The following is a 16033-nucleotide window of genomic DNA, read 5'->3' as shown; positions in this document are numbered from 1 at the left end:
GAGTGTGAAGGAGAGTGTATTCTGGGAGATTGTGTGCAATATGAAAACACACACACACAGTGCATAAAATGAACTAATCTGAAACACTTGAACCTGTAGTAAAGCCTTCATAGCGCTGTAGTAAAACCTAATAACGAACTTAAAACTATGAATGACTTAACATGAATTAATCATAAACACTGTCACGACACAAACATATTAGGTAGGCATGTTTGCAGGTCTGATCTGCCAGTATTGACTTAGCCTACAGTATACTTATTTACTCAGTGGTAAAACTGTTTGCTAATCCACACAACATCACATGATACAGTTTGGGCAGTCAATAGTGTTACACAATTTGTTACACAACTAACACCACTGCCTTCATTAGGCCCTGAAAAAATACCTAGGAATGAATGGTGTATTTAATCAAGTATGGGGCAAATCCTAGCTTCCACTTACATTTTTATTTAGGGCTCTATTCAATCTGTATCGCAGATTGCGGTATAGAAATGTAAAGGTAATTTTATGATCTGATTGGTCAAAAGACCAATTATTGAAAAAAATATCAGAATTGGGTCGCTGTCTAAACGCAGCCTGTGTCACAAATTGACATCAATGCATGACTAAGTTCAATTTTGTTTTAAATGGAAGTTAGAATTTGCCCCTTTATCAGTAGATTTTATCAAGAAGACATGAGCAGGGCCAACTATCATTAGTTAGTGAGGGGAAGGAATGAGAATCTTCATAGTTTTTCATACTTAAAACAAGAGGGGTCACTCTGGTTCAAGCAACATACCTTTACAGCTCATCACCCAGCTCATATGAAACAGAAAAGTTAAAGTAGCTTGTAAAGGATACATTGTATCCGTTACAGAATAGGAATGTATTCATTTTCTGAACGTTGAATGGATATGTGTAGCTGTTACATATTATCTGATAGCAAGTAAGCTATCATTATACTTTTGCAACTCTGGAGCATAGTAATTTGAAAAGACAAAAAACGAAACATTGGGTAATACAACAGGCATGTATAAGTTATTTTCTTCAAGAATCAATTTATTTAACTAGGCAAGTCAGTTAAGAACAAATTCTTATTTACAATGACAGCCTAGGAACAGTGGGTTAACTGCCTTGTTCAGGGTAGAACAACAGATTTTTACCTTGACAGCTCGGGGATTTGATCTAGAAACTTTTCGGATAATGGCCAAGCGCTCTTACCATTAAGCTACCTGCCGCCCCAATATCAATGGGTATATCATTCATTTAAATTCCATTGAACAGCAGAAAATATCCCAGTCTGTGCCTTTAATGATGTGCTAAGTCTGAAAATTAAAAAAAAGCCCCTGGAATGGATACAGCCTAATAAATAAATCCTTGTTGAATTGTGATATGTTGCATGGCTACTTTAATTGTGTGTGTAGTGCGCCCTCTGCTGTTCTTCCGGACACAAATAGTGAAAGCAACTTCCGTTTGTCGAGCTAGCCATTCGGCTCGCGGCGGAGGACTTTGATACATGTTGTCACTGACTACACAGAGGTCCATTAAGTTACCCAAATGTACGGTCGTTGAGAGAAGCGAAAAAAAAAAAAAATGACAGACTTGGGGATTTCACTGGCACTACTGGCGACAACAGTACTTCTCTGCGAGGCGACGCGCAGACTGATCTCGCGCCTCTTCTCTGGCAAGGATTATGCGATTTACCTAGTGGAAATTGTCTCGACCTACCAGCTCTGTGCATGTACGCACGAACTCAAAGTCCTGGGCGAAGTTGGCAGAATCGAACCGCATATAGCACTCACACTGACTTTCATAATCACTGTGGTCCACGTAATAACTTTTCACGGGGCGTTCGCCAACCCAAATGGTGCTATCGAGAACGTTTACCGCAAGAATATCACAGGGAAAGCTGCGGTGGCGCGCATAACTTGTATGTTTATAGGTGGGGAAGCAGCGCAGCTCCTCGTGCCCCACATTTGGTCCTTGGGTCTGTCCGACCACCACCTCAGGCACAAAAGGTTCGGATTTAAATGCTTCAGTCCCATCAATGGGTCCCTGTTGGAGGCCGCTGGTGTGGAGCTGGCTTGCACTTTCGCTGTCCAAGCCGCAGTCCTCCACATTCATAAACTAGACGAGAGATTCCATGCCCCTGTCATCGCTGCTGTCATTACATCACTGGTTTACTCAGGTTTGTCAAGTTGATTTCCATTCTGATCATCGCCACACTGTTTAATAAGTCAGAAGTATAATAGCCTAGTTATCTGCTTGTGCCCTCATGTCATTTATACTTCAATTAAACTAATTTAATTTGTTTGCAATTACTAGACTTGGGACTGGGAATGGAATAGAAATGGAGACTTGGATTGTGTGTTTGTGCGTGCAAGCAGAGAAGGGGGGCGTGGGTGTATGTATTTACACTAACCTATATGAATATGAGAGGATGCTATCCTACTGAGATGTCAATTAACTTTCACCCTTTGCTCCCCTCCAATCTCAGGTGGTCATATTTCAGGGGCTGTTTTCAACCCAATCATGGCTTTCTCCGTCCAGTTCCCCTGCACTGGACACACCTTACTGGAATATGCTTTTGTCTACTGGCTAGGACCAGTCATAGGTAAAGTACTCGTGCTATTTTGCCTACCAGCTGTAAAGGAAATGGTAGCCTGGTCAACCAGACTGACAACAGCGCTCACACTTCGTTCCACTTCGTCATACGTGAAGTGAAACAGAATGTGAGTTGTCGTGATATCGTTCTGGTTCCACTAGGATAGAGAAATGGTAGCCTGGTCCCAGAACCGTTTGTGCTGTACAGACAATTTTTGTATTTTACCAGGTAAGTTGACTGAGAACACATTCTCATTTACAGCAATGGCCTGGGGAATAGTTACAGGGGGGTGAATGATCCAATTGGAAGCCTAGGATGATTAGGTGGCCATGATGGTATGATGGCCAGATTGGGAATTTAGCCAGGACACCGTGGTGAATACACTTACAATAAGTGCCATGGGCTCTTTAGTGACCACAGAGAGTCAGGACACCTGTTTAACATCCCATCCGAAAGACAGCATCCTACACAGGGCAATGTCCCCAATCACTGGCCGTGGGTATTGGGATATGTCTTTAGACCAGAGGAAAGAGGGCCTCCAACACCACTTCCAGCAGCATCTGGTCTCCCATCCAGGGACCAACCCTGCTTAGCTTCAAGGTGGTATGCTGCTAGCTCAAAGCCTATGGTCATTCACATGACAATTAGGGACCAGGCTAGAAAAATGGGTTCTTGTGTAAGACAATTGAGTTTCACCCTGCCCTGGGGTTTGGGACAAGGCTGGACTACAGAGGAAAAACTTGCTCCCAAGTGTACCCTGTATAATCTTTATCTATCTATATTCACAGGCATGGCCATGTGCATCCTGCTCTTTGACAAAATCATCCCACTCCTATCTGGGAAAAGCACAATGGGCCTGGGCATCCCTGTTGTCCAGAAGAAGAAGATACAGTAACACACAACTGAGATTGTGGCTTCAGCCCTCTGAGTAGGCTCTTTTATATATGATGGTGCCGGGGCGGCCGTTAGTATTTGATCATTATGGTCACCTTAACATGACTAGGTCTAAGGGCGCTCACACATACTAAGTCTTAACTTTGATTATTTTACCCCCCAAAAAAGAAATTGTAGTGGGCACAAGTCTATAATCTATTGAATTATCAATATTGGTGCCTGCCACAAACAAAAACAGTATTCTGTCTATGCTTAGGGCTAAGTGCTCATCCATGCAACAAACAGTTGCTACTCATTTTCTGTTTATGCTGCCCTAAAGGAAAAAAAAAAGGGCCATAATATCAGCTGTTGATCAGTAAAACATTTTTTTACTTAATGGAAGATTTTTATATGGAAAATGTGCTGAGAAAAGGCTCCCTGGACTTTGTCATTATGCAATATTTTAGTCATTAGTGCAGGGTTACCTCTAATGGCATAACATGTTCCTGTATGAACCTATCCGAAACTGTCATGGCATGAACTGAAATTACCCTTCTACTCTGGATGACTACAGCAATGGCATACAGTGCATTCGGAAAGTATTTAGACCCCTTGACCTTTTCCATTGTTACGTTACAGCCTTATTCTAAAATGTATTAAAATGTTTTCCCCCCCTCAATCTACACACACACACACACACACACACACACACACACAACGCCCCATAATGACAAAGCAAAAACAGGTATTGACATTTTTGCAAATTTATAAAATAGGGAAATATGACATTTACATAAGTATTCAGACCCTTTACTTAGTTGAAGCACCTTTGGTAGCGATTACAGCCTCGAGTCTTCTTGGGTATGACGCTACAAGCTTGGCACACCTGTATTTGGGGAGTTTCTTCCATTCTTCTCTGCAGATCCTCTCAAGCTGTGTCAGGTTGGATGGGGAGTGTTATGGCACAGCTATTTTCAGGTCTCTCCAGAGATGTTCGATCAGGTTCAAGTCCGGGCCGCTCAATGACGTCCAGAGATTTGTTCCCGAAGCCACTCCTACGTTGTCTTGGCTGTGTGCGTAGAATCGTTGTCCTGTTGGAAGGTGAACCGTCATCCCAGTCTGACATCCTGAGCAGGTTTTCATCAAGGATCTTTATACTTTGCTCCGTTCATCTTTCCCTCGATCCTAACTAATCTCCCAGTCTCTGCCTCTAAAAAACATCCCCGCTGTGTCGTGTAAATTCATGTATACTGAGAGAGATTGACAATTGTTCAAATAATCAATCTTTAACATTGATTCATTATTGCAATGAAGAAGCTGGTCGACCGCACTCTGAAATGTGTGTTGTTGCAGAGAGCTTAACCTTCCAGAGGAATCCTGGTTCTTATAGAGCCGACACAAATGCTTAGTCATGGCTGGTTCCACCCCTCCCATGCAGATCAGGAGACTCAGACACTTTGGGTTCATCTTGTGATTATCTGCCCCTGGTGCCGTTTTAACCCTCAACCCGGCTTTGTTTCTAATCATCCTTGTATTTGGGCAACTATGAGGGATTTTGTTCTACTCCTCCAGGCTCTCTCTGTTACACCCACCACATCTTGTCTATGGAATGTAGTCTTTAGGTTTTATCACCAAGTCAACGGTCAGCTCAAGCTCTCTCTAGTGACCATACGCTTAGATTAGCTGCAGGGAGCCAGAGTGTAGTCCATAAAAACACATTATTAGAACAGAAATGTCCCACTCTTTTTCAAATATATAAAATGTCAAACAAATCAGGTAAACACGTAATTTCTCACAGCTACCACCACCACCATGCTTCACCGTAGGGATAGTGCCTGGTTTCTTCCAGACGTAATGCTTGGCATTCAGGCCAAAGAGTTCAATACTTCAGACCAGATAGTCCTTTAGGTGCCTTTTGGCAAACTCCAAGCGGGCTGTCATATGCCTTTTACTAAGGAGTGGTTTCCATCTGGCCACTACCATAAAAGGCCTGATTGGTGGTGTGCTGCAGAGATGGGAGAATCTTCCAGAAGGACAACCATCTCCACAGAGGAAATCTAGAGCTCTGTCAGAGTGACCATCGGGTTCTTGGTCACCTCCCTGACCAAGGCCCTTCTCCCCCGATTGCACAGTGCTAGGAAGAGTCTTGGTGGTTCTAAACTTCTTCCATTTAATAATGATGAGGCCACTGTGTTCTTAGAAATCCTTCAATGTTACGAAAATGTTTTGATACCATTCCCCAGGTCTGTGCCTCGACACAATCCTGTCTCGGAGCTCTATGGAAAATTCCATCGACCTCATGGCTTGGTTTTTGCTTGACATGCACTGTCAACTGTGGGACCTTATATAGACAGGTGTGTGGCTTTCCATTTGAATTTACCACAGGTGGACTCCAAGTTGTAGCAACATCTCAAGGATGATCAATGGAAACAGGATGCGCCTGAGCACAATTTTAAGTCTCATAGCAAAGACTCGGAATACTTATGTAAATTAGGTATTTCTAAAATCCTGTTTTAGCTTTGTCATTGTGTAGATTTGAGTACATTTTTATTTAATCCATTTTAGATTAAGGCTGTAATGAAACCAAATGTGTAAAAAGTGAAGGGGTCTGAATACTTTCCGAATGCACTGTACCATGTTGTTGCTGTATGAACCTTATACCCTGGATGACTACACCAGTACAACATACTCAATATGAGCAGAATGAAAAAGACATGTCCCTAAGGGAGAGGCTATACAGACACGCTGGTGCCCAAATTGATGACTTTTGTCACGTAGCAAGAGCAGTGGAGACAAACATTTGGTTCAGTCAGAAACCTGGTCTCAGACTAGACGTAACATAATAAATGAAAATCCAAGACACTCAGTATTATAAGTTACATAAGACAAATGGCAAAAACAAAAAGTTGGTTGGGGTGGATAGGTGATCGTATATATCGAACGTCTACCAACCCAAAGGCTGTAAATTTGAATCAGGCAAATTTTAAAAATAATTAGCAACTAACTGATTTACTACTTTTCATGTTAGGTTAAAGAGTTAGCTAACCCTTCCCTAACACCTGAACTTAACCCGAACGTTAGCCACCTAGCTAGAATTTGTTTCATACATTTTGCAAATTCGTCACGTTGTACGTTTTAGCAAATTAACATAAGAATTGAAATTTGTAACATATACAAAATTGGTGATGGACATTCACAAACATAACATATACTAAAATGGAGTGTCTCGGCTTTACATACATAATAATAAGAAATGCTCTGACCACAGCTCAGCTGCAGCCAGTCGTCCTGATGAGCCCTTCAGCTAGCTAGTTTAATGATTGTGGCTAGTAACTTCAGCTAGAATTTGAAACTTGTCTGACTAAGTTGGGACTTTTCAGAAGCATCCAGTTAAACCGGAGTAATAGTTTATTTAATAAAACCATTTGAACGTTAGATGTTCACTACAATAAAAATGTGCTTTAGTGTAGCCAATCAGGCCAGGGTGACTGCTATCTAGTGAGCAGTGTAGGTAGACTGTTTCACGGTAACATCCAGATAGTTACGACAAATATTACAAGTTAATTCTCATGTAGGCTGCTATCCTCCTCAAAATAAAATCAAGTGTGATGAAACAAAAATTGGAGATCGTGACCAAAACAAGTTATTTCTCCCTCGTCCATTGACAAACAGCACGTTTGTTTACAAGGGCTTATCAGGACGACTGACTGAACCAAACCCATTTGTCTCTACACTCGACTCTCAGCTGCGTGACATACAGTGCAATAGTATTCACCCCCTTTGGCATTTTTCCTATTTTGTTGCATTACAACCTGTAATTTAAATGGATTTTTATTTGGATTTCATGTAAAATGGACATACACAAATAGTCCAAATTGGTGAAGTGAAAAAAAATTACTTAAATAAATCACAGAAAAGTGGTGCATGCATATGTATGCACCCCCTTTGCTATGAAGCCCATAAATAAGATCTGGTGCAACCAACTACCTTCAGAAGTCACATAATTAAATAAAGTCCACCTGTGTGCAATCTAAGTGTCACATGATCTCAGTATATACACACGTTCTGAAAGGCCCCAGAGTCTGCAACACCATGAAGACCAAGGAGCTCTCCAAACAGGTCAGGGACAAAGTTGTGGAGAAGTACAGATCAGGGTTGGGTTATAAAAAAAATATCCTAAACTTTGAACAATCTCACGCAGCACCATTGAATTCATTATTTAAAAAAAGGAAATAATATGGCACCCACAACAAACCTGCCCAAAGAGGGCCTCCCACCAAAACTCACAGACCAGGCAAGGAAGGCATTAATCAGAGGCAACAAGAGAGACCAAAAGATAATCCTGAAGGAGCTGCAAAGCACCACAGCGGAGTATCTATCCATAAGACCACTTTAGCTGGGCTTTACAGAGGAGTGGCAAGAAAAAAGCCATTGCTTAAAAAAAATGTTAAAAAAGCAAATATGTTTGGTGTTGGCCAAAAGGCATGTTGGAGACTCCCCAAACATATGGAAGAAGGTACTCTGGTCAGGTGAGACTAAAATGTAGCTTTTTGGCCATCAAGGAAAACACTGTCTGGCACAAACCAAACACCCCAAGAACCCTATCTCCACAGTGAAGCATGGTGGTGGCAGCATCATGCTGTGGGGATGTTTTGCCATTGGCAGGGCCTGGGAAACTGGTCATAATTTAAGGAATGATGGAGGGTGCTAAATACAGGGAAATTGAGGGAAACCTGTTTCAGTCTTCCAGAGATTTGAGACTGGGACGGAGGTTCACCTTCCAGCAAGACAATGACGCTAAGCATACTGCTAAAGCAACACTTGAGTGGTTTAAAGGGAAACATTTAAATGTCCTGGAATGGCCTAGTCAAAGCCCAGACCTCAATCCAATTGAGAATGTGGTATGACTTAAAGATTGCTGAACACCAGCAGGAACCCATCCAACTTGAAGGAGCTGGAGTAGTTCTGCCTTGAATGGGCAAAAATCCTAGTGGCTAGATGTGCCAAGCTTATAGAGACATACCCCAAGAGACTTGCAGCTGTAATTGCTGCAAAAGGTGGCTCAACAAAGTATCGACTTTGGGGCAGTGAATAGTTATGCACGCTCAAGTTCTGTTTGTCTTCGCTTGTTTGTTTCACAATAAATAAATAAAAAAGGCATGTGTAAATCAAATGATAACCCCCCCCAAAATAAATCTTAATTCCAGGTTGTAAGGCAACAAAATAGGAAAAATGCCCAAGGGGCAGGGGGGTGAATACTTTCACAAGGTACTGTACATCCATTTTGGCACCAGGCCTCTCCCTAATGTCATCAGTCATTGTGACATACCTCAGTAGAAAGAAATTCTGCATCACAAATGGAGCCAGGCGTTTGCAGCCCCTCAAGTTTAATATGAACTTTCTGTTCCAAACGATGGAGTACCTTAGTCTTTGCATGTGTGCTGGTTTTTCACCAAGCTTCAACTGTCCCATTTTAGTGGCGTCATGGTACTATTCCAGGTATAAATTTGTCTAAAAACAAGGGTTATGTTATGACTAGTCTGGATCATGATGATTAGACATTTAAGGGGTCATATGCTCATGTCAAACAATGCATTATAACTGCAAAGGTCAGTTTGCTCTTTGGCAGAAAGAGAGAGCAAACTCAAATGTTTAGGCAGACACAGGCATTACCTTACTGCAGTTACATAACAGTGAGAGTCTTTGAAATGGCATCCTATTCCCTATATATAGTGCACTACTTTTGACCACAGCCCTATAAGCCCTGGTCAAAAGTAGTGCAACACACACACACTTGTGAATAGGGTGCCGTTTTAGACAGTCATAGAAAACAAAAAAAATGCCTCTACTCAATCACTACTCCACATGTTGTTACAATGCTGTTTGGCCAGCAGTACCTCAGTAGCTTCTCAGGCCAAAGGAGTATTCCATTTGTTAAATGATGCATGGAGATTGTTTTGTTCTTTAAGAGAGCTGTATTGCTGTCAGTGGTGATTGTGCTACATAATTGAAAAATAAACATTTTTTTTAGAGGACATGAGGATTAGGGCTGCATTTAAATTTGCATCTGTATTTCTCGGTATGTCTAGATTTTTATCCTAGTGTTCGGTCTACGAGCTGCCTCCATTTTCAGTGTTCTGCTGCAATTCAGATGGGCAAATGGTACATCAAACTTTACATAACTACATACAAGCTGAAATGTATTTGAGACAAAGACACTTTTTGCTTTAGCTGAACAGAAGCTTGTTTAGTTAAAGAATTGCTAAAAAAGGAAAAAGTTCATGTTCAAAATAAAATGTTTTAAAATTTAAACAAATCTTCTGAAATATGGGGATTCTCAGACTATACCGTCACAATATTACCACATATCCCAGTCCCAACAGCCATAAGGAGTAATGCTAAAGGAAATTGCTTAAATGATATTGGGCATTTTCACCACTAGAAAACATTGAACCGTTTGTATAACCATGTTATCCTATAAAATCAGTATTTTAATCTCTGGGGAAGGCGATAAACTGGGTGGAGTGTCCGTCCTGTCCAGTTGGCTTTAGAGATTCAATCTCCATAATTGATCATTACAAATGAACAGTCAACACCACACAACTTCCTTCACTGTAGAACTTGTTAGCTCAGAATCTGATCCTGAAGATGACAGAAGTATTTAAAGTGAACTCACTTTTGAAGTGTGAATTTAAAACTTTGTTTCCACCAAACAGTTTAAATTGTTAGCTGGTTGTTCAGCAACATCCACATTATCCTGCATTTTTTTAGAACTAGTGGAAACCAATATCAGTTAACAGTGCATTCCAAAGCAGGATAAAAAAAAAAATCAATTGGGATCCAGTAGCCTAATGCAATTTTTCATTAAGTAATTCTACATATTTTTTAATTCAACAATGCTTTCCCTCTGATTAAAATGCACACTGGGTGCAGAAAGTCTAGGGATGTCCATTTCCCTTCTGATGGAGAATGAACAATTAAAAGAGCAAAGAGGGCTGGGATGGTGTTTGGGCGCTGAGCGACCACTGTATTTCAGCATAAATCCTCTCCCTCTGAATCCATTCTTTCTCTGCGTGTCAGTAGAGCCAGACCCCCCCACACAAAGCTGCTTCTTTCTTTCAACAACTGGGGGGGGGGCGGGCAGTGTGGGCACCAACCCATCCGGAAGAGAAGCAGTCCTACAGAAATCCACTGAACCAGGGTGCCAGTTGGCAAACAAAGTATTTTCAGCAAACAAATGTTGTTATGGCTCTAGAGCTGGTCTTTGGCAGCCAACTGAACATCCCGCCAGCATTACATCTCAAATCCTTATCCTGCAATTGATCACTTGTTAAAACGCAGGTTGATAAGAATTACAGTAGATGGTTGATAAGATTTACAAGTTGCTGTTTGAAAGTCTGCTCACTTCGGGTGACAGATTATGTTCGACTAACAATTCATCCATTCTCTCACACACACTTTGCTTTATACAAAACCAAGTTTTATTATTTGAACATACAAAGCTCAAAATAAATCTGCTGTCTGGTCTTTTCTTTCAGTAATAAAAATGGAAACGCTTCACAAAAGTGACAGTTGTTATTTGCTTTAGTCCTCCAGACTTCGAGGCCTAGCGTGACCTGCCAGTAAAGATTAGCTGGATAAGACTTAAAATTATTTATCCATACTCATTCAGAGACCCAGTGCCTTGGCTCTGCCTGCATCTGTGTTACGCAATCAGACCGTTAGGCCCCCCCCACACTTCGATTCCACCCTAATGCCCCCGTTTTCAAAAAGCTTTCGGTCAGGAGGGTGCGAACAAGGGCCTCTCTGTTCCATCTGCAACACAAGATCACATTTCACACGGCTGATTAGTGGCCAGGAACTGGACCTGACAATGGTGACATCATGGCCATGTTATCATGACTCATCATTAGTAAAAAAAAAAATCCTAAAGAAAATGACTGCTTAAACATGCTATAGGTGGCCTTTGGGTAAGGGACTGGAGCATGTGTGTCAATGATTAAGTCACACTAAAGTCTAGGGGGAACTTGTGCCACAGATGAATGGAAGGTGGAATTTATCAGTTGCAGGCCAAACTTGGCAGTCTCTGCCAACGAGAGTATTAGAACTACCCAGCTTGATTACAGTACAGGGATCGTTAGAGCTACGCACGGGAACAGAGCCGTTCATAATCACACTAAATCATTTACAACAGCACAGGAGTATAGAGCCAATCATGAGCCCAAATAATTGAGGCATAATAGCAGTGTTTCCCTAACCCCTGTTCAAGGACACCCAGCAGTTCCATTTACCGTAATTTCCAGACTATAAGCCGCAACTTTTTTCCCACGCTTTGAACCCCGCGGCTTAAACAATGACACGGCTAATATATGGATTTTTCCCACTTTTAATTTTTTTCCCCAAAAACACATTCTGTGATATGCTCAGTTTTTTGGCAGCATGAAGCTTTCATTAGACCAATGAAATTGCCGAACGGGTTAAGGTCAAACAACTTTTTTTGTTTACTGTTTAGATTAAATCGAGCGCTCTCAAACTTGATTCCTGAGGGCACAACAAAGTATTTGCAGCCACTCGACATCAGTGTAAATCGTGCATTTAAGGTGGCGCTCCGTGTTCAGTGGGAGGCCTGGATGACAAGTGGGGAGAAATCCTTCACTAAAACGGGCCGCATGCGAAGAGCAACTTATGGTCAAGTCTGCCAGTGGGTCCTGACAGCGTGGAGCATTGTAAAAAAAAATCCACTATCATTAACGGGTTTCGAAAGGCTGGACTGCTGCGTGTTGAAGAGGGCTCAGCGGGGGATTTCCTTCCGGATGAAAGTGACGAGAGCGACAATGAAAACGATCCAATATCGGATGAAGCAATTCTGAGGCTATTCAACTCAGACACAGAAGGAGATGGTTTCAGTGCACAGGAGGAGGAAGATAGTGACCAATGACTACTGCTAATTTTTTTATTTTTTGTTACAAGCCGTGTTTCGTTAAAGCCTGTGTAAAGTTCATTTGTTTCAATGTACCAGTAGGCACCTGCGGCTTATAGACATGTGCGGCTTGTTTATGTTCAAAAAATATATATATATTTTTTTTTATTCAGTGGGTGCGGCTTATATTCAGGTGCGCTTAATAGTTCGGAAATTACGGTAGTCTATTCCAATACTAGCACACCTGACACAGCTAATAAAAGAGCTTTGACTAGTTGGATCAGGTGTGCTAGTGATGGAAACACTGAATTATATGAGTCAACCAGCTGGAGAAGTCTTCTATGTACAGTACCAGTCAAAAGTTCAGACACCTACTCATTCAAGGGTTTCTTTATTTTTACTATTTTCTACATTGTAGAATAAGTGAAGACATCAAAACTATTAACACATGGAATAATGTAGTAACCAAAGAAAAGTGAAATCAAAATATATTTTAGATTCTTCAAAGTAGCCACTCTTTCCCTTGATGACAGCTTTGCACACTTGGCATTCTCTCAACCAACTTCACTTGCAATTCTTTTCAAACAATCTTGAAGGAGTTCCCACATATGAGCACTTGTTAGCTGCTTTTCCTTCACAGAGCGGTCCAACTCATCCCAAACAATCTCAGTTGGGTTGAGGTTGGGTGATTGTGGAGGCTAGGTCATCTGATGCATTACTCCATCACTGTCATTCTTGGTCAAATAGCCCTTATATAGCCTGGAGACGTGTTGGGTCATTGTCCTGTTGAAAAACAAATTACAGTCCCACTAAGCACAAACCAGATGGGATGGCAGAATGCTCTGGTAGCCATGCTGGTTAAAACCTCTGGCGCAGGCGTGCCGCTAGCGACCCACCTCGACAACATCCGGTGAAATTGCAGCTCGCCAAATTCAAAAAAAGAGTCATAAACATTCATAAAAATACAAGTGTTATACATCGGCTTAAAGATTAACTTCATGTTAATCCAGCCGCTTTGTCAGATTTCAAAAAGGCTTTACGGCGAAAGCATACTATGCGATTATCTGAGGACAGCGCCCCGCTTACAAAAGCATACAAACATTTTCCAACCAAGTTGAGGAGTCACGAAAGTCAGAAATAGCGATAAAATGAAGCACTTACCTTTGAAGATTTTCATCTGGTTGCAGTCACAAGAGTCCCAGCGGCACAATAAATGTTTGTTTTGTTCAATAAAGTCCCTCTTTATATCCCAAAAACTCAGTTCTGTTGGCACGTTTTGTTCAGTAATCCACTGGCTCAAAGGCGGTCAAAACATGCAGACGAATATGTCCTAATAGTACCAGTAAAGTTCGTCAAAGCATGTCAAACGATGTTTATAATTAATCCTTAGGTTGTCAATTGTCTAAATAATCGCTAATATTTCAACCAGACAATAGCGTATTCAATAGAAAGGAAAAACAACAAAGGGCGCGCACACGGTCACGCGCGGAAACCAGTACCCTGACAGAAAGGTCTCCTTCATTTTTCAGAAAACAAGCCTGAAACAATGTCTAAAGACTGTTGACATCTAGTGGAAGCCATAGGAACTGCAATCTGGGTCCTAACCCATTAGATACTCAATAGGCATTCAATTGAAAACCACCCACATCAAAAAAAATCCCACTTCCTGGATGGATTTTCACCTGCCATATCAGTTCTGTTATACTCAGACATTATTTTAACAGTTGGAAACTTTAGTGTTTTCTATCTACATCTACCAATTATATGCATATCCTAGCTTCTGAGCCTGAGTAACAGGCAGTTTACTTTGGGCACGCTTGTCATCCAGACGTCAAAATACTGCCCCCAAGCCCAAAGAAGTTAAGTGTGCCTTGAATTCTGAATAAATCAGTGTCACCAGCAAAGCACCCCCACACCTCCATGTTTCACAGTGGGAACCACACGTTGAGATCCGTTCACCTACTCTGCTCCACAGACACAGCGGTTGGAACCAAAAATCTCAAATTTGGACTCGACCAAAGGACAGATTTCCACCGGTCTAATGTCCATTGCTTGTGTTTCTTGGCCCAAACAAGTCTCTTCTTATTGGGGTCCTTTAGTAGTGGTTTCTTTGCAGCAATTCGACTATGAAGGCCTGATTCACGCAGTCTCCTCTGAACAGTTGAGATGTGTCTGTTACTTGAACTCTGAAGTATTTATTTGGGCTGCAATTTCTGAGATTGGTAGCTAATGAACTTATATTAAGCAGAGGTAACTCTGGGTGTTCTTTTGAGGCTGTCTTCATGAGAGCCAGTTTCATCATAGCGCTTGATGGTTTTTGCAACTGCACTTGAAATGTTCAAAGTTCTTGAAATTTTCCGAATTGACTGACCTTCATGTCTTGAAGTAATGACGGACTGTCATTTCTCTTTTCCTATTTGAGCTGTTCTTGCCATAATATGGTCTTGGTCTTTTACCAAATAGGGCTATCTTCTGTATATCCCCCCCTACCTTGTCACAACACAACTGATTGGCTCAAACACATTAAAGAAAGAAATTCCACAAATTAACAACGCACACCTGTTAATTGAAATGCATTCCAGGTGACATCCTTCATGAAGCTGGTTGAGAGAATGCCAAGAGTGTGCAAAGCTGTCAAGGCAAAGGGTGGCTACTTTGAACAATCTCAAATATATATTTTGATTTTAACACTTTTTTGGTTACTACATGATTCCATGTGTTATTTTATAGTCGTCTTCACTATTATTCTACAATGTAGAAAATAGTAAAAAAGAAAACCCCTGGAATGAGTAGGTGTCCCAACTTGACTGGTACTGTACTTTTAATTATCCAATAAAAATCTAAATCACTATAACCTATTCCAAGGAGGAGGGTAAAGTCTTACCAATGATCAACGTCTTCAAACTGTCCCGAGACCCCTACTGCACCAGACTCTGGAGGTGGAGGGGAAGGGTAGGAGTCAGAAGTATTTCATGAAACAACTTGCCCTTCTGGACACCTGGGTCATGTTCAGAAGTGCAAACTGTAGCAAAATTTTTTGCAATGTAAAGGGAAAATGTGTTCACTGGATACCTCCCCGTTTCGCTCCATTCAAAAATCTTTCCCTACTGAACATGACACTTGCAGAGTATACCTACCCTAAGGTCACAGACCAATAAGGTTAGTGTCAGGTGTCAATTGCACTCTGCGATTCAGAAAAGACAGGCAGCAGCAAAGCAAAGCTTTGTGGAACCAGCAGCGTTGACCTATAGACTTTATGGAATGCATGCAACACAAGTGCGCTCCGCCATCCTGTTTCTAACACCTCAGTCACAACTCATAAACCTATATAGGACATTCGCTGTAGCATATACATGACAATACACCCCCGCCCGAAATGGAATGTGCTATGCTGGCATGTAATGTAAGATGGCGCCGACAGATATGGCAGCTCTGCTCTTAGCTCCTAAGCAACTTTGCATTATTTAGTATGGGTTATTTCTTACATTATTAGCCCAGAATTGTGTTATCCAAAAGTAATTTATGCCTGTATGTAATATCAGAGCGGCGGTAACTCACCAGCATTATAAATATAACTTATTCCAGAGGCTGCTCCAAAACACCGCCAGCAGAGAAGAAGTATTCGGAGTGGACTTCTAGTCCGATTCACGAGGCAT

The 16033-nt window shown here is 41.5% G+C and overlaps 2 protein-coding genes across 4 annotated transcripts in view; one reads left to right on the top strand and one right to left on the bottom strand.

Annotated features, from left to right (window-relative positions):
• LOC106603712 (methylosome subunit pICln) overlaps positions 1-16033 on the bottom strand; it is a 30254-nt gene that overhangs the window by 853 nt on the left and 13368 nt on the right. The window contains exons 6-7 of one of the 3 annotated variants that reach the window (XM_014197721.2): positions 15262-15310; positions 10916-11272 (exon numbers count right to left, since the gene is read on the bottom strand). The exons of 1 other annotated variant lie outside the window; for it this stretch is intronic. In XM_014197721.2, coding sequence (XP_014053196.1) covers position 11272; positions 15262-15310 — 50 coding nt within the window. In that variant the 3' untranslated portion in view covers positions 10916-11271. Of the gene's footprint in view, positions 1-10915; positions 11273-15261; positions 15311-16033 lie in introns of those variants that run through there. One more of the 3 variants, XM_045717270.1, reaches the window with a different exon arrangement.
• On the top strand, positions 1450-9492 carry LOC106603711 (aquaporin-11). The gene is made up of 3 exons (XM_014197719.2): positions 1450-2167; positions 2477-2593; positions 3373-9492. Exons 1-3 carry the CDS (start codon positions 1573-1575, stop codon positions 3477-3479), a joined length of 819 nt encoding a protein of 272 aa, XP_014053194.1. The 5' UTR covers positions 1450-1572; the 3' UTR covers positions 3480-9492.

The sequence above is a fragment of the Salmo salar genome, chromosome ssa04 (genome assembly GCF_905237065.1).
Source record: "Salmo salar chromosome ssa04, Ssal_v3.1, whole genome shotgun sequence".
NCBI classification, from domain to species: domain Eukaryota; kingdom Metazoa; phylum Chordata; class Actinopteri; order Salmoniformes; family Salmonidae; genus Salmo; species Salmo salar.
Note: the sequence above shows the minus strand (reverse complement) of the source record. Positions and strands in the feature narration are given on the sequence as shown.